General features: G+C 31.4%; 3 protein-coding genes across 3 annotated transcripts; 1 reads left to right on the top strand and 2 right to left on the bottom strand.

Annotated features, from left to right (window-relative positions):
- Nucleotides 1–1944: 1944 nt before the first annotated feature.
- Nucleotides 1945–4762, bottom strand: LOC129888566 (sugar carrier protein C-like). Its single transcript, XM_055963525.1, has 4 exons — nt 4597–4762; nt 3997–4322; nt 3180–3809; nt 1945–2606 (listed from the first exon to the last, which is right to left on the bottom strand). The coding sequence occupies exons 1-4, from the start codon at nt 4724–4726 to the stop codon at nt 2109–2111; spliced, it is 1584 nt and encodes a 527-aa protein (XP_055819500.1). The 5' UTR covers nt 4727–4762; the 3' UTR covers nt 1945–2108.
- A 7034-nt stretch (nt 4763–11796) lies between these two features.
- Nucleotides 11797–15691, bottom strand: LOC129890785 (uncharacterized). Its single transcript, XM_055966267.1, has 9 exons — nt 15515–15691; nt 14565–15059; nt 14403–14480; nt 14027–14137; nt 13612–13686; nt 13022–13536; nt 12839–12931; nt 12098–12346; nt 11797–12019 (listed from the first exon to the last, which is right to left on the bottom strand). Exons 1-9 carry the CDS (start codon nt 15689–15691, stop codon nt 11797–11799), a joined length of 2016 nt encoding a protein of 671 aa, XP_055822242.1.
- Nucleotides 15692–22375: 6684 nt separating this feature from the next.
- On the top strand, nt 22376–24084 carry LOC129889977 (ethylene-responsive transcription factor ERF027-like). The gene is made up of 2 exons (XM_055965466.1): nt 22376–23028; nt 23604–24084. The coding sequence occupies exons 1-2, from the start codon at nt 22431–22433 to the stop codon at nt 23810–23812; spliced, it is 807 nt and encodes a 268-aa protein (XP_055821441.1). The 5' UTR covers nt 22376–22430; the 3' UTR covers nt 23813–24084.
- Nucleotides 24085–24710: the final 626 nt, after the last annotated feature.

The raw sequence follows: 24710 nt of genomic DNA, 5'->3' as shown, positions 1-24710 counted from the left end.
CAAAACAACAACATGAGAATAAAACAAAAATAATGTTCTCGTGCGGGGTGAGTGCGGGTGGGGGTGGGGTTATGCGTAGGCAGAGTTTCAAAAGAAACAGTTTGAGTTAATTGTTCTTTGTGTTTTGGGGGAATGAACTTCTGTATCATGAAGATAGGTATACTGAAGGTTTGGGATCGGGACGGTAAATATCCCTCCATTCTTAATTAATAATGTTGGATTCAGATTCGGATTCGTACGGTAGAATAGTTTTGAATACAATCATACCAACAATAACACATCGAATTTCATTCGAAGTTAAGCGTGTTTGAACAAGAAGTACTAGGATCAAGAATGGATGACCCATGGGAAGTCATCGGCTGCATCCCTCCTTTAAACAAAAATAAAAATAAGAGGAATTACTCAGATGGTAAACATTCTTCACCTTCAACCTTGAGGTTGCAAATTCAAGTCACAGAAAAACAAAAAAATAAAACCTCTTAGAGAAAGGTTAAAAAAAAAGGATGAAAAAAAATAGTATAGTCTTTAATAAGAAATAGAGAAATTTCTTATCTGGAGAGCCTAAGCGGCATTGAGGATGAGTCCATAGGAAATTTCACCTAAAACAACAAACATGTTATTATACTGTACAAATTAAAGTGTTGATCTAGACACAAACTTTTGTTAATAGGTTTCTAAAAAGTCGAGTAAAACGTACTAATTACGTCCGTGATTGAAAATAATTAATTAAGCTTATAAGGTCTAAAGACTCACATGCTTGCAACAAAGTAGCCTATCAAGAGAGTCACTATATGTGAGTTTTGGTTTGGGTTAATTAATTAGAACAATTTATCTTTGTCTTTGTTTTTCTCTAAAACAAGTGCAAAAATAATCGATTTTGAAATCATCATTTAAGTCATTACTATAGTACATAAAATTCGATACGAAATCAATTTTAGGGGTACCTCATTTCATTTCCCTTATCGTACTTCATCATTTTCATCCATGATACTTCCTCCGTCTTTATTTATTTGTCAAATATTTTTTAATTTGATTTCTCTTTTTACTTATCAATTTTGACAAATCAAGAAAGGATAATTTTTTTCTTCCTATTATACCCTCAATTTATTAACATTGAGTTAATGTCTTTGAAAAATATGATAAATAAATATGTTTAAAATTCTATTAATTAATAAAAATAAAATATTAAACGCACTAGTGCTTCATCGCGTTTTCATCCATGATAACTTGATTTACTGCTGAAATGACAGCGTCCAAATAGATCGTGCCATAAAATATTATAACTAATCAAATGAGGCTGCCTTATTAAGTTCAATGTACTAAAACAACATATCTCCTCCTATCATAAGGAAAATTATTAAGAAAAAGAATCCCTTGTAGAAATTTTAGGATAGTACTCAAATTCAACTTGTGTTTTTTACATGCAATAAACAGTAATATTTCTCAAGAAATGTGATACTTGTGTGAAATAAATTAAAGTCACAATGTTTGACTAAGTGAATACATTCCCCCTGACATTAAATTTTTTTACTTGCCACATACACACTGAAGAAAAACAAATTTATAGGTTATACGATTTTAGGGACTAAAGCAATTTCTTTAAATAGTTGTTAAACTCTTTGGATAAGAAAAAAAAATTCAATGCCAAATCAAAGAAAAAAAGGAAAGAAAGACGAAGAAGAACAATTATAAAAAAAAATTATAACTTATTATTCCATTGAGTTGTAAAAATTATCGTATATGATTAGGTTATTTAAAAGATAACTTTTAAGAAAAATAATTAATAGCAATAATATATAATATTTAATAAGAAAAATTACCATATGTGTATATAACTCAAATCCTACTCAAAAATGTGTTTGGGGTCGGTTTAAATAGAAGTAAGGAAATATTACCTTGGATTCTGAATATAACGCAAAAGAAAATTATATATAATAGCAACAATAATTAAAACCAACACACCTAATATTCAAATTTGGACTCAACATTTTACATGGACACCAAACAAGAAACAAAAACATGTAACAAAACATAATTAATTAAATAGATGTCTACAAATTTTTATCAAACAAACAATTAAATAATCTAACTAATCTACTAATCATGCTTTAAACTTGTTTATCCACCACGTCCACATTTGATTGCAACTTATTTGGTGTTGATTTTAGAACATCATCATCTTTTTGAATAGTAACATATCTTTTCCAATACCAATGTTTACTCCAAATTGTACTCATTTCATCAATTGGAATCCCTTTCGTCTCTGGGAGGAAGAAGTAGATGAATAATGTCATGATCACGACGAAAAATGCGAAAAATAAAAAGAGTCCAAACTTGAAGGAGCATAGCATTTCAGTGAAGATTTCGGCAATGAAGAAGGTGAAAATCATGTTGAACGATACGTTCACTGCTTGACCGGCTGGTCGGACCTCAAGGGGGAAAATTTCACTAGGGACTAACCACCCTAGTGGGCCCCATGACCACGCGAAACCGGCCACGTATACGCAGATGAACACCACAACAAATGCCGCGTACCATATTGGCAATGTCCCTGGATCGCCACTAGTTCCAAACTTTAGTGCAATCGAAATCGCTATAACAATCTGTACCAAAAAATTAAAAATTAAAAACATAATTAATATAATATTAATACAAATATGTTGTTTCATAGGATTGAAAATAAAGTCCCTAAGTTAAAATAAGAACTATGATAAAAACTATATACTAACAACATTTCAATATAGTGTACATGTATAAAACTACATAAAGTCCTTCGAGTTCCGAAATGCAATTGAAATAGATTCTTGCTTAAGGAGTAACAAAAAAGATTAAATAAAAACTATATTCACACTCATCAAGAAGGCATGATCAATGTGAAAAACTAAGTTCTTTGAGTTCGTTACAATACACAATTGAATCACATTCTTGCTAAAAAGGGGACAAAAAGGGGGTATCGGGAATGAAAATTATTTTCTCAACACGAAGTTAAATGAAGATTCCACGCTAATCAACTAGGAATTACTAGTGTGAAAAGATACGTACTTCAAGTTCATTACAATATGCAATTGAATCACGTTCTAGCTAAAAAAAAAAAAGAAAAACGGGACAAAAGAGTGTTTTCAAAAAATGAAAATTATTTTCCCAACACGAAGTTAATTGAACTAAAAGAAAAGTAACTGACAGACAAACATTTGTATGCCACCTTCAAGAAACAGAGCTCTCCTTCCAACTCTATCAACAGTAAGAAGTGAAACAAAAGTAGCAACAAAATTGACAAGACCAGTAATCACAGCAGACATGAGTGAAGCAGTGTCCCCAAAACCAATTGTCTTAAAGAGAACAGGCGCGTAAAACATAATAACATTCATCCCAGTTAACTGCTGAAATGTTGGAATCAACATAGAAAATATCAATTGTGGCCTATATTGTTTATCTTTTAACAAATTCCCCCAAGGACTTTTCACTTGTTTTGATCTTTCACTTGCTTCAACCAAATCATTAAACTCTGCATCCACATTATCAATTCCCCTGATTTTTATCAACCTTGATTTGGCTTCGTCCCCTTTACCGCGTTCAATTAAAGAATTTGGTGTATCAGGGAGAAAAAACGAACCAACTATGAATATCAATGCGGGTACAACTGCACCTCCTAGACTCAAACGCCAACCCCATCCGCCTTTTATTTTCGCGAAAAAATAATTGAGCAGATTTGCTGCAAATATTCCAACTGTGATTGAGAGCTGAAAGACTGTGTTCAATGCGCCACGGTACCTATAGGGTGCCATTTCCGATAGGTACACTGGTACAGACTACAACATGATATTATTTAACTGTCAGTATATATAACATAAATAAGAATCAATGAATTAACACTTTAAAATAAAGATAGACGCTAGATGTATAGTATATGTATAATTTATGTATAATATGTATATTATTAGTGTATAATTTTTGTATATCAGCTGGAAAAAGTAAACAGTGAATCTGTCAGGCTACCTGATTGGCAAAACCAATACCACAACCAAGAAGGATTCTACCAATAATGAGCATAGCAACATTTTTGGCACATCCATTGACAATGGCACCAATTAGGAAAAGAATTCCACCAGAAAGCATAGACAATTTTCTTCCCATAACTTTAGTTACTATTGAAGCAGCCCATGAAGCAAAAAGTGCAGCCAAATATAGAGATGATGTAAACATTGTCAATTTTGGGCTGTTGAATTTACAATACTGATTTGTTGACACTGTGTGTAGTACTTCTTTTGCATACACATCTGGGAAAAACTTCTCCAAGAATGAAGGCATTGATGTCACTCCACCTAGTCAAAATAAAAATTCACACCATTTTAAATATTATTCGCCGATAGTATGTAATGAATATTTATACAATCAGATCAATAAACTAGTAAATGTTACGAGACAAGGCGGATAGACCTTAGTCTAAACAATGTCACGGGACATCGTTTCACTTACAATTTTTTTTGTGTACACCGACATTATACTATATTAATCACTGCATATAACTTAAATCCTATGTATAACACAATTATACGAAATTGAAAGGAAAAAAAAACTTTAAAATCAAATATTAACCTGAAATTCCAATGTCATAACCAAAAATTAAACCACCCATAGCAGCAACAATACAAGTAACTAAGACTTTAGAGGTGAGATTTCCAGGATATGCCTTGCCATTAGTTGGCCCTATTCCACCACCTGCCATCTTCTTCTTTTTTTCTATATTTTTGAGTTGCACGTTTCAAATATGAAAACCAGTATGAAAATATATAGCCTCTAAATTTTACCCTAATTATGTTAAAACTCTTTTAATTACTGATATTATATCTATACTTATCCTTATCATAAAGAGTTTGTTTCTTTTCAAAACACTTCATTATACATATTTTATATCATGTTTTTCGGTAACTTATTTTTTCGATTTTTTTTTTCTCCTTATTTTGAATATTTAAAAAGTGAAATTAAAAAAACAAAAGTTATTATCCGTACATAATTCTATCACGTACTAAAATAATTACCATTTTTAAAAAAAAATATTTATAATAACTACGTATTTGTACTTAATTTGTACAAGTTTTATCCAAAGTGAAACTTCAATCCTAATTATGTTCTTGCTTCGGCGAAAAAATATACTATTGATACATGGTTAAAATATTTTTATATATATAAATAGTAGATGTCGAACATCCTTCGGCTAGTTCACTGTCTTCTTCTTCAGATTTTGAACCCTCTTATTGAAAATTCTGGCTCCGCCACTAATAGATAGTGTAGTTTATTTAAGATATGTAGAGGCGGGTGGGAGGGTGTTCGGTTGGGAAAAAATTATACTGTATATATATGGTGAATTTTTTATATTTATGTACATATATTAATTTTGAACCTTCTGACCAAGAAGCAAAGTGTAGCGTAATGGATAGGTCCTTTCAAGACCCCTATGTTCTGGGTTTGAATCTCACTATTATGTGTTATGTTTTTAGCTTTTGTTATGTTTTTTTATTTAATTTTGGAAACAACCACTAGCCTAGCCCAATTCTTCACTATTAATTTTTTTAAAAAAAATAAGTGATGAAATAGTGGATTTAATTTCAAAAGAAAAGCAAACAGTCCCAAAAAATCAAACCCCTCACTGAAAATTTTAGATCCAAATGTACATTGACACAAAAAAGACTTTTTACATTATCAGTGTAACTTAACCTATAGTAACAGGTTATATAATAGGTTATTAACTTTATTTTCCAAGTTACACGATTTTACCTCTTTTTAATACATAATGAAGTTTACATTGTATGATTGTTAGGGTAAAAAAAAAAAAACTCCATATTGATGGAGTTCTTAAAAGCTTTAAAAGTCACAAATGGGCTTTAAATATGTTGAATTTTTTTAATTAATTGATGATCGTGGCTCGATGTCATTTTAAAATTGTAGTTAAAATTTAAAGCTATTTAAAAAAGATTTAACCCTTTTTGAATGGAGTTTCGTAATAAAGTTCATAGGAGAGCAAATACAATTTTTATATTAATTTGTATTACAGCATAAAAGTGTGTATAAGAACTTCTTATACACTACTATACAAAGTTTATATATTATGTACAACAGATGTATACACGTTGTATACTATGTATATAAGTACGGTTGCAAAATAAAAGGTAATGATAAACTTTAAAGTATTTTGAAGTTTCATAAAACATTCTACCTAAATAACTATTCTACACATAATTTTTATTTCATTTTTTGGATTTACGATACTCCACCTCATCCAATTTACACAACACGGCAATGCTACAGCTAAACTAATATAAAATCTCAATAGCTATTCTTCACTTTATCAATAGAATAAAATATCAATATGTTATTTTTAAATTTACTTATTTATTAAAGTAAAACATACGTCACTTGAGGTATAAAAAACTTAACTAATCATTTTTTCTCAGTTGAAAATAAGTAAGTTCCTGTGACTTCTTTTTTTTCCTTTCTTTTACTTTAAAGATTTTAATTGGTTCAACTCTCACATAAAATTTATTTTTAAAGTAAAAAATATATATGTTATTTATTACTTTTATGAGTCAAGTAGGCTTTTTACTGAGCTTAACACTGATTAACGCGTGTTTTTTACTCTTACCTTTCTTCTTTCCTTTTTACTTTCATTTTTGGTTTAGTTACCTTTCCCTGGATTTTGTCAATCTATTTGGAGGTGTTTTTAGATCAGTAATTAAACTTTACCTAAATCCCATAATGAAAAAGTCTAATTACTATACATCCCTCATTGTATCAAAATTACCCGATATCCCCCTTTTTTTCAACTTTTCTGATACATTAGATTTGTATCTGATACATCAATTATCTAATGAGTAATTAATGAAGATCATCTATTTATGGATAGTATCTTAATATAAGGGATGATTGGTTCTTTAAATCAATTATTGATCTAATTAATGGGATTAATTTGGTTAAAAAAAGAACGGTTGTGTAGTTGAAGATTTAAGCTTAAAAAAACAGAGCATAAATTCAAACCAACTTCGATTTCAATTTTTTTTTCAGTTTGGGTTATGTATCTGATACATCAGTTATGTATCTGATACATCAATTGTTAAAAAAATCAATTGTTATGTCCATGAAGATTCAAGCCAAAAAACATAGCGTCGTCTCGAATGGAAAAAACAGAGCATCAATTCATACCGAAGTTGATTTCAATTATTTTTCCATTTTTGCTGATACATAAGTTATGTATCTGATACATAACTTTAGCTATAGAATAGTTAATGCACATCAGCTATTTATGGATAAAAGACTGGCTCTTTATATCAATTACTGATCTATTAAAGAAGGCGACAGTTATGTACATGAATTTTGAAGCCAAAAAGTCAGAGCATCGACTACAAGGAAAACAACAGAGCATCAATTCAAAGCAAACTTCGCGTTTCATCAATTAATCGATATGAATATCCCGATACTACTGAGACATTCTGGAGTTTGGCAATCCGATATTACTTATGAACAATACAAAAGTGATGGAATCGTTGTCGTGACAATGTATCTTACTCAAATCTAAAAGCAGCAATCGCTGCTGAATTGAGTGTGGATGAATCAGAGAAAAAATTGAAATCTGATACATAGTTGAAGGTAACTCGTCGCCAATATATATTCGTAATGATATGGGTGTTAATCTTTACATAGAGTTGAAGAAGAAAGAGCCTGGTTTCGTGAATTATCCCTTGTGCATATCAAGCTTTGATATAAAAAGATGTGAGATAAAATCATTCGACAGTACATCTGGAGCAATCGTTTGTGCCGAATCAAATGCGAATGAGTCCCACATTTTTGGTTTAAAAGAATCTGGTAATGTTGCAAATTGTTATATAGCAGAATTGGAGTTGACGAACTACATAGATGATACAAATGGTGCGGAAGTGAAGGAGAATCAATTCTATGAGGATAAAGCAACTCTAGTTGATGTAATGGCCAAATACAAAATCAATAATGAATTAAATTTCAAGGTTAAAAGATCCGACAGTAAAAGGTATGCGCATATTCTGCATTTGGAAATTTTGATGTTGGATAGTATCCAACAGTATGTATCAGATACATATTATTGTGTGTATCTGATACATTCTTAAAATAAAATAATTTTTCATGTTATGATACATCAAAACTCCATTTCTGCATTTGGAAATTTTGATGTTGGATAGTATCCAACAGTATGTATCAGATACATATTATTGTGTGTATCTGATACATTTTTAAAATAAAATAATTTTTCCTATCATGATACATCAAAACTCCATTTCTGCATTTGGAAATTTTGATGTTGGATAGTATCCAACAGTATGTATCAGATACATATTATTGTGTGTATCTGATACATTCTTAAAATAAAATAATTTTTCCTGTCATGATACATCAAAACTCCATTTTTGTAACTCAGTTAAAAAATGATAATAATGCTTTCAGTATGTATCAGATTCATAATACTCTATGTATTAGATGTTTTTTTTAATAATACATACAAAGAAGCATGTATCAAGTACATGTGGGTTGACAAACTTCCTATCAGTATGTCAGTGTATTTGTTGATATTATAAATGAAAAAATATTGGTATGATACATGTCATTTTTTTAATACAAATGCAGTTATGTGTTAGTATGCCTTTCAGAAGTCTGTTGTTGGAGAATGAAAGCTTCATGTTGAAAAAAATCGGATATATTCAAAGTTAGATATTTCAATAGTGAACATTCATGTGCACTGAGAGATAGGATTTTCAACAAAGTTCATGCTACAAAGGCTTTTGTTAGTGCATTCACAGCACCTAAATTGGTTAATCATAAGAGAATTCTCACCCCTAATGATATACGAGAGGATATTAAATCAGCGTATGGAATTGATATTACCTATCAACAGGCTGCCTGTATACATACATATTCTAAAAACCGTATATCCAAATTCGTACATAAGTATGCACAAGTCATCAACTGATGAGTTCATGTATTTGTTCATAGCGTTAAGGCCCTTGATGAAGGGGTTTCAGTTTTGTCGACCAGTAGTTGTTGTTGACGGTGCACATTTTGATGGACCTTATAAAGGGACGTTTGTATCAGCTAGCACACTTGATGGGGCAGGTATTACTTTCTTATACTGTTTCTTATTGAATAACATTGTGTCATCTCATTTTTCACGTTTGTTGTGATTCTGATGAATTCTAATAACTATTGTATCGCTATTATTGATTTATTAGGTTGCATATTGCCGTTGGCGTATGGTATTGTTGATACGGAAAATGATTCATCATGGACGTGGTTTTTTTAGAATTTCAAGAATGCATTTGGTGAGAGGGACAATATGTGTGTTGTATCAGATAAGAACGAAAGCATAATCAAGAGTGTAAGCATGGTATTTCCCAATGTTCCTCATTTTGCATGCATATGGCATATATGGAAAAATATGTGTACTAAATACAGAAGGAGCAAAGCTGTACTAAGTGACATCTTCTATTCAATGGCCAAGGCATACCGAAAAGATGAAGTCGATAAATTAATGGCCACAGTTGAAAGAATCGATCAACGGGTGACACAATATTTAAAAAATGCAGGATACGAAAAGTGGTCAAGGGTTCATGCCACTGTCAACAGGGGTAGAATGATGACTTCTAACATCGCAGAATGTATCAATGGATGTCTTGTTGAAGCACGAGAGCTGCCTATAATTGACTTTTTGGAGCAAACGAGAATGTTATTTGGTTCTTGGAACTGCAAAAATAGGGAAATAGCATCTTATACAAAACATACTTTGGGTAGAAAATTCGAAGATATCCTAGTTTCAAACACGATCAAGTGTTCGAGAATGAAGGTACACGATACATACTTTCTGACACATATATACTGATACATCAGTTCTGGTACATGATACATACTTTCTGATACATATATATTGTTACATCAGTTCTGATACATCATTTCTGTAATTGATACATACTTTCTGATACATATATGTGAAATTAATTTCTTGGTGGCTGATGATTCATCAGTTATGTATAACATGTGCTAATTAAATAATGAAACTTCAATTATGATACATAAGTTCTACATTTGATACATAAGTTCTGATACATATATGTAAAGATTATTTTCCTTCAGGCTGATGATTAATCAGTTATGCATAACATGTTCTAAATATATACTGATACATCAGTGTAGATACATTAGTTGTGTAGATGATACATAAGTACTAATAGATATATGTGAAGTTTATTTATATCAGTTTGTTGCTTCGTCATTCAGGTATAGCCTGTGCTCATTATACACTGATATATCAATTCGAATACATCAAATGTGTAGTTGATACATAAGTACTGACACGTATAAACATAACATGTTTAAAATACATACTGATACATCAGTTCTGATACATCATTTCTGTAATTGATACGTACTTTTTGATACATATATGTGAAATATATTTCTTGCTGGCTATTGATTCATCTGATATGTATATCCTGTGATAATTATTACCCTTTTACATCAGTTCTGATACATAGTTGTGTATGTGAGGAAACAGTACTGATACATATATTTGAAATATAATTCCTGCAGGTTGTTGCTTCATCAGAGTATCTTTATTCTGTTTACGAATTAGGTATAAGATACATTGTGTGTCTAGAGAGAAAAACATGCACTTGTGGTAGATTTCAACTAGACGAGATACCATGTCCACATGCAATTGCAGTGTAGAAGAGCAAGAACATTACTGACCTGCACCCATATTGTTCTGATTACTACAAACCAGAGGCGTTGGCAAATACTTATGAATTACCAATGGTTCCAATGCCAGATAAGAAAGACTGGACTGCTCCGAAGGAAATTTTGGAAGAATTTGTCTTGCCGCCAATATACAAAAGGATGCCAGGAAGATCAAAGAAAGGGAGAAAAAAGTTCGCTAGTGAGAAGATAACAAGTAGCACAAATTCTTGTGGACGTTGTGGCCACGAAGGCCACAATAGAAAGACTTGTAATTTCATTCCTAAATAGATATGATGTTTGTGGTATCTCGGTATACATTCTATTTGAATCATATAATAACATCTATTATTATATTTTATATTTGAGTTTGACACGTGACATAAATATAAAATTCTTTTTTCAGTTGATATGTATCAAGATTAGAACATTTTATTGCTACAATTTTTTTAAAAATAAAATACAGGACGTCCATCGGTTCGCCTTGACTTGGATTAATGAAATCTCACATGGTTTATTTTTTGGATCGTTATTTTCCCAAATATAAACATTCTTGTCTTTTCGACAACCATAATTACACAAGAGTTGTGGGTGATACATAAGATCTTATTTGATATAGATTGTAGATTATTATATGCAGTAAATTTTGATAAATGCTAATCTGATACCTAAGCAAGATGTATCATATACGTTAAATCTTGAGACATAGAATTCTTATGCAAAAAATTAATGTATCGGAATCATTAAATATTGAGAAATAAGAATCTGATACATGTGCATGATGTATCATAATAAATAAAACTTGATTCATGTATCAGAATTCAAAAAATGTGACACTTATGAATATGATACTCAATACAAGTTTGATACAGTAGAATATAAAACATAAACTTTGATTTTATATTCCATTTTGACACCAGAGAAAAACATAGTAAATCTGATGTATGGAAATATTAAAACATATAAAATCTGATACATTACATTTTATGTATCAGATACATTGAAAGAATCAGAATCACCTAAAATGTTTACTATAAAAAAAAACTATTAGACATCAATCAGTTCTCCTTGGTTTGGAGAGATGTCTCTCCTAGGTTTTTTTGGATCGTCATTATCGCTAACATAACCATCCATGGCCTTCTGACAACCATATTTCCATAAGAGTGTGGCATATCTTGAACGAAAGAATTCAGCGTTTAGTCCGATATTTGGAATAGAAATTCCATCACTAAGATATTCAGCAAACATGGCCAAGAAAACTCCACAATCCCTGCAAAGAAAGGTATACATAGCTGATGTTAATACTCACAAGCTGTCACTTCCCTGTTGCGCAATTCCTTCAACATACTCAACTGCAAATGAGTGATGTGGTTCAAGCATGTTACCGGTTGATTTGTCCTTGTATGAATCAAGAGACGACCAATCAGTACGTTCGTTGTTGTCAAAGAAACCACTGTCTTGCAGGTATGTTGGTAGCATTGCTGCTATCTTTTGGATCTCTTGGGAAGGGTTTCTACTTCTTCGTCTAGGCAATGAATCATACACACGTATCAACCTCTCTTTCAACACAACTACCGCAAGAACCCAATGAAAATCCCTGTCGCAGTTTACTGGAATGTATACCTCATCTACCAAATGCTAGGGCAAACCGGCTGGTATTGAGAAACCTCTTATTATGTTCTTCACGGATCTCTCGTGATGAGCTGTAATAGTGGCCCTTGCCATATCTTCTTGTGTACAAATGTTAGGTGGAAGGTGATAGTAGCGTGTGTGTGCATATTCGATGTAAATTTTGAAAATGCAGTTTGTCATTGTGTATCGATACTGATTGCTCAACTGCATCTTCGATTTCTTCCGAAGGTAGTAAAATATTACATCGATGTGTTGTACATTTTAAGAAAGTATTAGTTATATAACAACTAGCATCATGTATCAGATTATGTATGTATCAGATACATTTATCTATCTATGTATCAGATACATTAATATGTATGTATCAGGTAGTTAGTATGAGTTGTATCATATTATTTATGATGAAATTTTTACCTCATCGTTCCAGCATCTGTTCGGCTGTGACATTAGGTAGAACCAGTTCTTATCTTTAGGAAATGCCACAACAAAGTCTATTTTTTCAAAGCCGAATGAAGAGCACTTAGATCTGTAATGATCCTCCTTCGAATTCCTGAATGGAAGCTTGTAGTTTAATAACATAACAAATATAATACACGACTTGTATGGGTATAAGTTGAATATATCATATAATCATACTTACTTGTTGCCATGTGATTTTAGAAGTCCTTTATCTATCCATTGAGAGTAGTCTGTGACAAGTTCGGATGGGGGATGATAGCATATACCAAAACCTTCAAAAGGGTGTGTCTGATGCATAACAGCTGATAAATTTTCCTTTCCCTTTTCACTCGACCCAAAGTTTGAAAGATAAGGCGACTGTAAGATCTTCGAAGGAATCCTGCTTCTTCGAAATGGTGTCTTCGCATCGTCAGACAATACATTAGCTTTTGATGGAAGAGTGGTTGGTAGTTGGCTATCGCGTAATAGACATTCATCCTGAACTTGCTCATGACTAACAGCTGTCAATGGCATAGCTGGTAATGGAAGTCCGTATATTAGAGCATCTATCACATTCAGAGTTTCGGTCGAAAATGGTGCTGAAGTATTGGATTCTGATGTGCTTGGTTTGATTTTTTCTTTTTCAATCTCCTCAACTTGCTCTTCTACTTTGTCAGTTTTAACATCGGCTACTCTTCCATCTTTCTTTCCAGTGTTCTACACGTAATATATAACGTCATTAAAAAACTTAATAATGTTGACTTTATCTCAGTAATGTATCTGATACATTACTTGTAATGTATCAGAATCAGCAATAAGCTGATCAGTATCTGCTCTTTGTGGTTCCATTTGGTGTGCTGATACACCCTTCAATTATGGTGTAAAATTTAATGTTTTCGATTCCTACAAATGTTAAAAAAATAATTACTTAATAAAAAACTATGGATATAATACATTATTTTAAAAAACCAATTACTTAATAAAAATTGTGCAGATATCATACATCATTTGATACAATATTATGTTGTGATACATCATCCACCTTTTGTATCTTGACGGATGGTTCATCTTCATGGAAATATAATAACATTTACTTATGATATATATGTACTAAATGTCTAGATATATATATATTTAAAGAGGTTGAGCTTATACAAAATATATATATAGAATCAAATTGTTCATCAATTTGTTTCTGATACATTACCTTTAATGTATCAGAATAAACTTGCTGATCAAATAATTCAGGAACATCTGCTGAAATGCTTTGTTCCGATATATTGTCCACCTGATTTATCATGGTGGATGGTTCAGGTCCCTGAAAACATAATAACATTTACATTTGATACATGACAATGAAAAGTATCCAGAAGTTTAAAAGCATAAATATCAAATATTACATGATGTATGTACCTTAATATCTTCCTGGACATTAGATTTGTCATTTTTTTGGGGTGGGTCAGATTTATTTGCAAAATTGTGCACCTCCAATCCAGTAGGTGCTTTTTGTTGTTCAACCACATGGAATATTTGATCAAAATCATCTTTTTTAACTTGAGATGATGTGCCAATTATTCATTTGCCATACTGTCGATGGCTTTCAAAAGATCAATGTGATTTGAATCCATTTTATTCTCCAAACGCTTGAACTTCCGGTCAACCTTGATACATGTATATGAAAAATCAGAATGTATCACCTAATTAAAAGTATATTGTATGTGAATCATCTTAAATTAAAAACTTACGTATCTCTTTAGAAACTTCTTTATGGACTTCTTCAATGCTTTGAATTGCATATGAATAATTTGATCCGAATGACCAGAAGATTCACCTCCTACAGCTGACTTCGCCCCTGGTACATTGTCAGGAGAAACAGTCTTTTCTGATTCATTTGGTGACTTCGCCCCTGGTTCATTGTCAGGAGAAACAGGCTTTTCTGATTCATTTGGTGGTATGAAATCTTTGTGCATGTTGGCTGTTTCTACTTGAATTGGCTTTTTAGCAGGGAAAGTCTTCATTCTCTTGAAAGGAGGTGGAGAAGATGTATCAGCGACATCCCTGGATCTCTTTAATAATTCTGTGGGTGGTGTTGTTGAAAAGTCCTCAAATCCAGGTACTTCATGAGGTTTTCTGAAATTGACCTTGGCAGCCGATGTTGAAGCTTCGGATTTCTGTTGGTTGTCATGAACGACAATAGATTCCATTTCATGTTGAGATTGGACAATGTTGGAGCATGGATACTGTAAAAAATATTGATTGATTGTCAGAAAACAATTGAATAATTGATACATGTTAATGCTGATACATAAACATGATGTATCAGAAACATTAATCCTTCATACATGCTAAACTGATAGAAAAACAACATTATCTGATACATACATGCAGATGTATCATGAGATGTAATTCTTGATACATTATAATTTGATACATAATATAGAGTTTTCATGAGCTGTAAATACTGATAAATGAGTTTCTGATACATACAATTATCTGTATCAGAAAGGTTATATAAAGTATATGTATCAGATACATTATATATTGATATATTTATATCCTGATACATAAATATATGAGCTGATACATCTACTTTATGAATCAAATTATATTGTATCAAGGTCATGAATATATAATGTATCTTAGATTTTATGTATAATGAATCAGTGCATAAACGAATAATATTCAAAGCATATACCTCACTGAAAATGGTAGACATGAAGGTCTCAAATTTTGGCTTCACGGCGACAACACGCCAGTTAAGAATTCTGGGAATTTTATTACCCACTCTTACAGCAATTTCAGAGGGAACTTGAGATACACATTCATATATCCAAACATTCAGAGCGTATGGCATGCCGCCTAGACGATACATTTATTTGGCATTTGAAAACTCCTAACGCATTCCTTTTATCAATTTTGAATATGTTATTTTCCCCCATTGATATTGCTCATAACTACCATCTTCTACCATCTTAAAATCATCAACTGATATAGGTGCATCACCTAGTTGAGAAAAAATAAAAGTATGGATGAAATAGAGAATGACCATCTGAACAGCATCTTCGTTTGTTTTCCATCCTCCAACCAGAAAACGCTCAACGAAACGAGCTTTGTTGACCCCATTTTTGGCACCAGGAAAATATAAAGACAATAATCTACTTGTTTGATCATCAGAATACTTGAAGTCATTCATATTACCGGTACATCGCAAACCAGTAATGATAGCAAAATCATTTATTGTAAATCGCAGTATATTATCCTGCACATGACGAATGTGCAGTTCTTCTTTGTTTTTTTGGTCTACCTCAAGAAGTAAGAGGCATTTGATGATTTGCCCTTGAAAGTTGCAGTTTGGCATATCTAAGTAGTGACCAAATATGGATTGCCTAAATAACTTTATATCTTCTTCACCTATTGATGATTCAAAATCATTAAGAAAATTAGCCCTATATGCCGTTCCGAATCTCAATGGGTGGGACGTGATCTTCTTGATGACGTATTTCATTCTCTGCATTGACATAAAAATGGTTAAATATAACTTGAACTTTATACATAAATACGATGTATCATATGCATTAAAATATCTGATGCATGAGATGAGATTCTGATGCATACAGAAGATGTATCAGAAACAATTATATATTATATTCTGATACATAAATGTATATGTATCAGAATCATTAACTTGAAACATCAAAAAATGACACTTACACATGATGTATCAGAAATAGTAAATCTCCAAAAAATTGCATTTGAAAAAAACATTATGTATCTGATACATAAATGTATATGTATCAGAATCATTAAAACTTGAAATAACAAATACTGAGGCTTAAAGATGATGTATCAGAAATAGTAATTCTCAAAAAATTGCATATGAAACAGACATTATGTATCTGATACATAAATGTAGATGTATCAGAATCATTAAACTTGAAATAACAGAAACTGAGACTTAAACATAATGTATCAGAAATAGTAAATCTCAAATAATTACATTTGAAAAAGACATTATGTATCTGATACATAAATATATATGTATCAGAATCATTAAAAATTAAAACAATAGAAACTGACACTTAAACATGATGTATCAGAAGTAGAAAATTTTCAAAAAAATACATTTGAAAAAGACATTATGTATCTGATACATAACTGTATATGTATCAGAATCGTTAAAAATTAAAACAACAGAAACTGACACTTAAACATGATGTATCAGAAATAGAAAATCTCCAAAATAAATACATTTGAAAAAGACATTATGTATCTGATACATAAATATATATGTATCAGAATCATTAAAAATTAAAACAACAGAAACTGACACTTAAACATGATGTATCAGAAATAGAAAATCTCCAAAAAGATTTCCTTTTAAAAAGATATTATGTATCTGATACATAAATGATATGTATCAGAATCATTAAAACCTTCACAAAATTTTCATTCTAAAACAAAAAATTTAATTGAACACATACCTTTGGGAGATTAGGGCGTGTTGTAACCCCTTCAATCTTTTTGTCTATTTCATTGGGTGCATGTTTAACTGTAGCTTTCGACTTCAAATTCTCACGTAGCTTATTCATCACTGCTGGATCGTTACGATATTTGGATCTAACTTCGTCGTAACCTTCCCAAGACGAATCAGAACCAGGAGAAACAAGAATTCGTTGATTTTTAGTGGACTGTTTGAGACCATGAACGGATTCCATATGTATAATTGAAGGTATGAGAAATAAAAATAGAAAGATTTACAGAAGAAAGCAAATGATAAAAATTTAGAAGATTTTTCAAAGATTTTCAGAAGAAATCAAAATATACAAATTTTAGGAAAAATCAGATTGAACGAGGATGAATTAAAATTCCATATAAGGAAAGATTGATACAGTACCTTATTTGGAACCTTGAAATTGATTAACAGTTGAAGAGTAACTAATTAACTAGAGCAAATTAGGGCAAGAATGAAGGAAGAGGGCGGATGTATCAGTGAGGTTTAGAGAGAGAAAGGAAAAGGAGGGAATTTGGAAATTTTTTGGTGTATATGGGAGTAAAAGTAAATATATTAGGGGAATATGTGTAAAAGGATAATTTAGCCATTTTATTATTATTATTTAAGCCACATTGAGTGATATGGAATTTGGCCAGGACCCACCCTTATAAATTTAATTCAAAATGTTAAAACATAATAAAGAGGAACATAAAACCTAACCGCAAATTGAATTGTGCCTAAACAAGAATTCTATTACTAGACTCCATCTCAACCCTAAAATTGTTATTAGAAATAGAGGAACTTTCGAAAATAGTAAAGACTTGAAATATAATTAGGCTCCTTAGTTATAGTTTACCTAATTACGTTTTATAGTTATAGTTTCAGTTGATATATGCAAATTTTTGTTTGTATATCTCGCTGCATTATACAAATTGGACTTTTCCGTTTGTATATCTCGCTGCATTATACGAATTGGGCTTTCAAAGAGATTGTATATAAAAATACATACTCGCTTTAGAGATTTATATATGAGCCCCTAAATTTGTTTTGTATACAAATACAAACCTTTAGAAATTTGTATATGAGCCCCGAAATATACAAATATAAAAGAAAATACAAATTTGCTTTAGAGATTTGTATATGAGCCCCTAAATTTGCTTTCAGATTTTCTTATAAGCCCCCAAATTTGTATAATATCAAATTTCATTGAACTGTAGTCGCAATTCATAATTATGTGAAACTATAGCTATATTAAATAATACGTCAGTAATGTATTGCAATTCTCCTAGTTTTTCCTTAGAAATTAGCAACTTAGGTGAACTTGAACCCTGAATTGGATAAATATTGGGCTAGCTTTCATAAAAAAAAAATTGCCAATTATATCATACTATATTATTGGAACTCTAGATATGAAAAAAAAAAGGTTTTTACTTTTATCTTGAATAATTCAAAAAAAAAAAGTTGCTTTGAATTTAAGCAGAGCACTAAGAAACAGAAATTCATGTAAATAACTATTATTTCTCGTACTTGATTACAGTAAATTATTTGTTTTACTATATATTGTCTACTAACATGATTAGTGACTGTGTAACATTGACAAAATAAAAAAAGGAAAATTATGTGGATAAGCAAACATATACTAGTTAATTAGCTAACATAGTTGTAGTTTGAATTACTTATGGCTCGCGGCAAACATCTAGTTGTAATTACAGTTTGAGTTTTGTATAATTCGCGCGATTTATACGAACGTCGTGCGCGAATCGAATTGTATAGCGAAATATACAAACACTACAAATTGTACAGCGAATCATACAAACGTTGTACATGAGTTGTATAGTGAAATATACAAACGTTATATAAAAACTGCAAATTGTATAGCGAATTATACAAACGTATATTAATGTTGCACGAATTATACAAACACTGCTACAACTATAGATACGAATTGTAATTAGCAAATTATAGCTATGGAGCATAATTAAGATATTTTTGAGTGGCTATATGCGAAAATTCTCCAATAAAAATTCATACAAAGGGATTTAAGAAAATAATAGTGTCGTGCTTATAAGTAAAATTCTACAACATAAGATAATTTTTGAAATCTCTTTACCATTAATTTGAAATTCTTTATTATGTCAGAGATTCAACGATTGATCACATATAATCAATCAAAATTATTGTTTCTCTATTTATGCCACACAATATTTTTTGAAGTGGATTCAATTGAACGCACTCAATTCCCTTTAGCTCACCGCAAAAGTTAGTGAGGTACATTAAGGTGATAGTAAACTTATATTTGTTACTCTTTGGTGAATAATAACATATGTTATATGTATATATTGAAGGGGAGCCTTGGAGTAACTGGTAAAGTTGCTGCCATGTGATCAGGAGGTCACGGATTCAAGCCTTGGAAACAGCCTCTGGCAGAAATGCAAGGTAAGACTGCGTACAATAGACCCCTTGTGGTCGGGCCCTTCCCCGGACCCTGCGCATAGCGGGAGCTTAAGTACACCGGGCTGCCCTTTTATATGTATATATTATGCACAAGGTACTCTCTAATAAATAACACGCAAAAAAATCATAACGTTACTCTCGTACGTAGTTAATGCATCTTGTTGAACGTACCTAGTCGATGGTCATGTCATGATTGGTACAAACTTAAAATTAACAAAGAATTTTTTTTTTCTTAGATACTTTTATTATCGTATGACCCGCAATGTGACAATTATGGGACCAAAAAAAGGTTTGTCTAATGTTGTTAGTGAAGGTTTTGGCAATGTCGAAGTGACAGGACGAAAATGAATTGAATCATTACCTATACCAAAAACAGTGTCTCTAATAATTTATGTGGTATCGCTTGAACGATGTAAGTCACTTTAATTTGAATCGCATTTTTATTTTATAATAAGAAAATTCACAGATGTTATTCTTTGGGTAAATCCTCTCCAACATAACAGAGGCAAATCATACACACAAAAAAATGTGTAAACCACACTTGACAAGTCTTATTGATTAGGTGAGCTTGATTGAGAAATGCATGTAGTTGGTATCGAACTCAGAATCCCCCTTCCCCCTTGGCCCTCGCCTATTTAGGAGATCACTTGCTCGATAATCAAATCAGCTAGTCAGCCATCAAAGTGGGATTTGCTGTCCTTCGAATACACTCTGGATATCATGAATTTGAATACAGAAATTTTAAATTTTTTAAAAATAAAATTTACATATTTAAAAACTACATTAAAAATATATATAAATTAAACCATCATATATATTGATAATATAAAATATCTTAATGGCATATGAAAATATTAAGTAAAATAAATTTATTTGACTCTCCAAATACTTTGAGAGTATTTATACAAGTGATATCCACAAGTTTGAAACGTGACAACTTGTTGTAGCCATTAATATAGATCAATTAAAAGGCCTTGTTGGTTAATTCTAGTCCATTGAAATATCCTCTATCAGACCACAAACAAATATTATTTTCTCTTATACTGTAGCCAATTAGTTATAATATACAAGTTTCTTATTTTTTATTAGGGAAAATGGCATCTTTTACTTGTCTCTGCAATTTATTTTTTATCATGCAACTAAACGTTGAATTGGGGCCTAGAAAACGAAGGAAACAGTTGATTTTCTAAAAAGTTGGGAGTCTAAAAGTCTATAACCTATGATACTCACGTGGGAGCTCGAGTTCAACTAATTTAGATTAATGCCGCTTAGAGTTCACTTGGAGATAGTGCTTTTTGTCAATTTTCTTCAAAATTTAAAATCAAAATTTGTGGTTAAAAATGAACAAATAGTGGTATTTTTATAAATAAAAAGAAAAAAATGCCCAGTAATGAAAATGAGAGAATATCCATAAATATTCTGGGATTAATCAAATGTTATTTGAAGGATTTTGTAGGTTCATGCATCAAAGTTTGATGGAAAAACTTTATAAGTTCTCAAAAATTGAAGATACGAATCAAGAAATTGAATTTTAAACATCTGTGAATATATCAATTGATCGAATCCTCAATATAAAAAAAAGAAATGTATTGTATATAAATTATTCACATATTCTTTTGAATTATATGTATCCAGGGAATTAATTAGAAAAAATATAAAGCCATATATACAAAAATAAAATAAAATTAGTCGAGGAACAGAAAAACTTACCAAAAACCACCTTTATATATATATTGGAAGAAAATTAGTTCTAGTGGGACTCATGCAACTAAAGCTGTATTCATATTTGAAAGAAAGAGGATATGAAATAAATTGAAATCATCAATATGACCCTATGATTAGCTCATCTAAGACATATATTAGAATCATCATGAACAGCAATGTTGTCTTTAATTTGTCTCCAACAATATGAAACCTTATTCATTCCGTTTTCTTACTACCAAATATTACATATTACCCGGTTCAAATTACTCGTCATATTATTTAATTTTTTTTAGAGTTAAACTGAATTATTTTTTGTAAAATGAAATATAACAAGTATTTAGGGATAAATGGAGTATTTACGTATATCAGAACAAAAAAATAAATTAAATTTATTTATTTCAATTGAAATATGTACAATTTTACTCTGTGACAAAATCAAAATTTTCACTACGAAAATTCAAAAAATATATATAAAAAATAAACATACAAAAAAAATCAAAAAATTCAACATATACTATATATATATATAATAATTTTCTATCATCGAAAAAATTTCGAATGAGTCCCTTGCTCCGACTTGACTTTGCCCAATTACACTTGTAATTAATATGTGAGAATTGTGCCTGGTTACAGCATGTAAATGGATTAGACAATATATAATACTAGTAGATAACAGCTAAAGCTTGCTAGTTTTTAGTAGTATCTAATACGTGTGCCAATATTATCAACTTTAGTAGAAACCATATAATAGCAAATTATCCACGAATTCCCCACGCTTTCACTTTTTTTTAACTCATCAATATATTCTATGCACCTATATTTTTCTTCCCTTAAATACCAAACCACATTCTCCAAAGTCCTCCTACAAAATACCCCACCTCATCCTCCCCCCTCCCCCCTCCCTCTCCCCCAATAATCTACATATACATACCCAAAAAAAAAAAAAAAAACATATATATACATGGATGACTCTCAAAATCCTACCAAGTCCAACCAAATAAACCAACCTCCCCATCAACCTAGTGAAAGTACTAAAATACCCCTCTTCCCTATACCTCCTCCACCACCAACGCCGCCAACGCCACCACCGGAGACACATATTCAAACAATAAACACACCTAGTCCATTATCAAACATTTCAAAATTAGAAAATGCAAATTCTACTCAAAAAATGGTTCAACTACCAAATATTATCCCTATGAGTTCCACCTCATCGGGCGGCTCAGATTCTCCAGGCCGCCCGATAGGTGGAAAACATACGGTATTTCGCGGAATTCGATGTAGAAGCGGAAAATGGGTGTCCGAAATTCGAGAGCCACGTAAGACTACGAGAATATGGTTAGGTACTTATCCTACACCCGAAATGGCTGCTGCTGCATACGACGTCGCTGCAAGGGCTCTAAAGGGAAACGACGCCGTAATAAACTTTCCCGGTAATATTAATTTGTATCCTTCACTTCCTCCTTCGCCAGCAGCGGCGGATATACGAAAAGCTGCCGCCACAGCGGCGGCCCTGATGAAGATAGAAACCGGAGAAACCACATCCGGAACTCAACCAGGTAAATATATTCGCATTTTTGAAGTATGTTCAACTGAATTCAGTATTTTCGATATAAAAATATATATGAACTTTAAGTTATATATACTGTGGCAATGTAAACAGTTTTTACAATATCAATATAAATTAGCCTGTAAATTAGTGTCTACTGAGTTGATTTACCACAACTAAAAAATTATTGTACTATTTTTTTGTTGGAAAATATTCAGTGACTAAACTTACAGATATTTTGATTAATTCACACTGGAAAAATTGAGACATTTCCCAATATCTGTTTCCCACCTTGCATTTCTTCAGGTTCGATGGAAAATAGGAGTGAAAACCATGTTTTACTATACAAATTTTTCATTAACTCACAGTGGAAAAAACCTCCAATTCTAATAGCTTACTCTATATTTCATGTTAATTAGATCAATATTTATTAATATACAAAACATGATGAATACAAACTAAAATAATGATCTTGACAAATAATGTTGAATACAAATTAATAATTTCAAAAGTACAATGATTCTAGTATTAAAGAACCATAAAAATTCAACTGCACAATTTAAATTTTGAATTCATCTCTGTCAGGTACGGATGATCAATCATCGAGGACGGGGAGTGTGCATATGATGGAAACTAGGGATCATGAATACATTGATGAAGAGGCATTATTTGATATGCCTAATTTGCTAGTTGACATGGCGGAGGCAATGATGGTGAGCCCGCCGAGAATGAACTCGCCGCGGTCCGATGATTCACCAGGAAATTCTGATGCAGAAAGTCTATGGAGCTATTAAAAAAAATTAATCCATGGAATTTAATTTCTTTCTTACAACTCATTTGAGATCTCACATACATAGAGAGGCATGGTATACAATATGTATCTTGAGGATTTTTCAATGTGAAAAAGGGAATTATTTTGGATGAGATAAAGTTTGGTAAAAATTAAGAAGGGTTAATCTAGGGTTTTTGTTTGTGAGCAAATGGAGTAGGTTTTGGACTCCATATAATTCTTTGCATTTGAGAAAATCTAAAGATCGCGAGTTTTTTTTTTTTTTTGAAATTGTCATGGATATTTTCATCACAGTTTTTTCACTTTTGTATTTTTCAAATCTATTTTGGAAATATATATTTTTTAAGTTGAGGATTTATTAAAATTCAAAAACAGTTTATCTACCCGATAAAAGTATAGGTAAGATCTGTACCCCCTCCCAAATCAAACATCACTTGTGAAATCACATTGAGTATATTATTGTCGGTTGCATCCGTTAATTTCTTGTTCGTCTGAGCTTTTTGTTGTTTCATTTAAAATAAAATGAACAATATATGAAAAAAGATCCTATAGATTAAAAGGATATATATATATTTATATATAGAGAGAGATGTGGCAAATAAGGTTTTGGTCAACTTTTGGAACGAGGAATGAAAAGGCCTCTGAAATGATAATGCTTGTAAAGTCTTTCCCCAATTGTCTTTTGTTCCTTTACTTTCCTTTCTTTTCTTTTCTGCTTTCTCGTTTTGGAGTTTTTCTTCTTCTTTTTTTGTATTGCATTGGGGTTGGGGGTGGGGCATGATGGTTTGTCATCAAAAGGTAAAAAGATTAATTTATAGAAGCTTTGCAATAGGTAATAAAAAGGAAGGGTTCCATGTTTCAAATTTCTTACTTTTCATCATGTCATGTTGAAGATATCTGAG

The sequence above is a fragment of the Solanum dulcamara genome, chromosome 5 (assembly GCF_947179165.1).
Source record: "Solanum dulcamara chromosome 5, daSolDulc1.2, whole genome shotgun sequence".
Lineage (NCBI taxonomy): Eukaryota > Viridiplantae > Streptophyta > Magnoliopsida > Solanales > Solanaceae > Solanum > Solanum dulcamara.
This window is presented reverse-complemented; position numbering and strand designations above follow the sequence as displayed.

What these genes read in the sequence shown, in the direction of transcription:
- LOC129888566 (XM_055963525.1), bottom strand. Translation starts at nt 4,726, where the DNA reads ATGGCAGGTGGTGGAATAGGGCCAACTAATGGCAAGGCATATCCTGGA. An exon ending in GTATTGGTTTTGCCAATCAG is followed by an intron (nt 3,810 to 3,996) that starts GTAGCCTGACAG and finishes ATCATGTTGTAG; the next exon opens with TCTGTACCAGTGTACCTATC. An exon ending in GCATACAAATGTTTGTCTGT is followed by an intron (nt 2,607 to 3,179) that starts CAGTTACTTTTC and finishes AATTTTTTGGTA; the next exon opens with CAGATTGTTATAGCGATTTC.
- LOC129889977 (XM_055965466.1), top strand. Translation starts at nt 22,431, where the DNA reads ATGGATGACTCTCAAAATCCTACCAAGTCCAACCAAATAAACCAACCT. An exon ending in CACATCCGGAACTCAACCAG is followed by an intron (nt 23,029 to 23,603) that starts GTAAATATATTC and finishes CATCTCTGTCAG; the next exon opens with GTACGGATGATCAATCATCG.
- LOC129890785 (XM_055966267.1), bottom strand. Translation starts at nt 15,691, where the DNA reads ATGTATCGTCTAGGCGGCATGCCATACGCTCTGAATGTTTGGATATAT. An exon ending in AGAAGTTTCTAAAGAGATAC is followed by an intron (nt 14,481 to 14,564) that starts GTAAGTTTTTAA and finishes ACATGTATCAAG; the next exon opens with GTTGACCGGAAGTTCAAGCG. An exon ending in CTAAAATCACATGGCAACAA is followed by an intron (nt 12,932 to 13,021) that starts GTAAGTATGATT and finishes GCTTCCATTCAG; the next exon opens with GAATTCGAAGGAGGATCATT.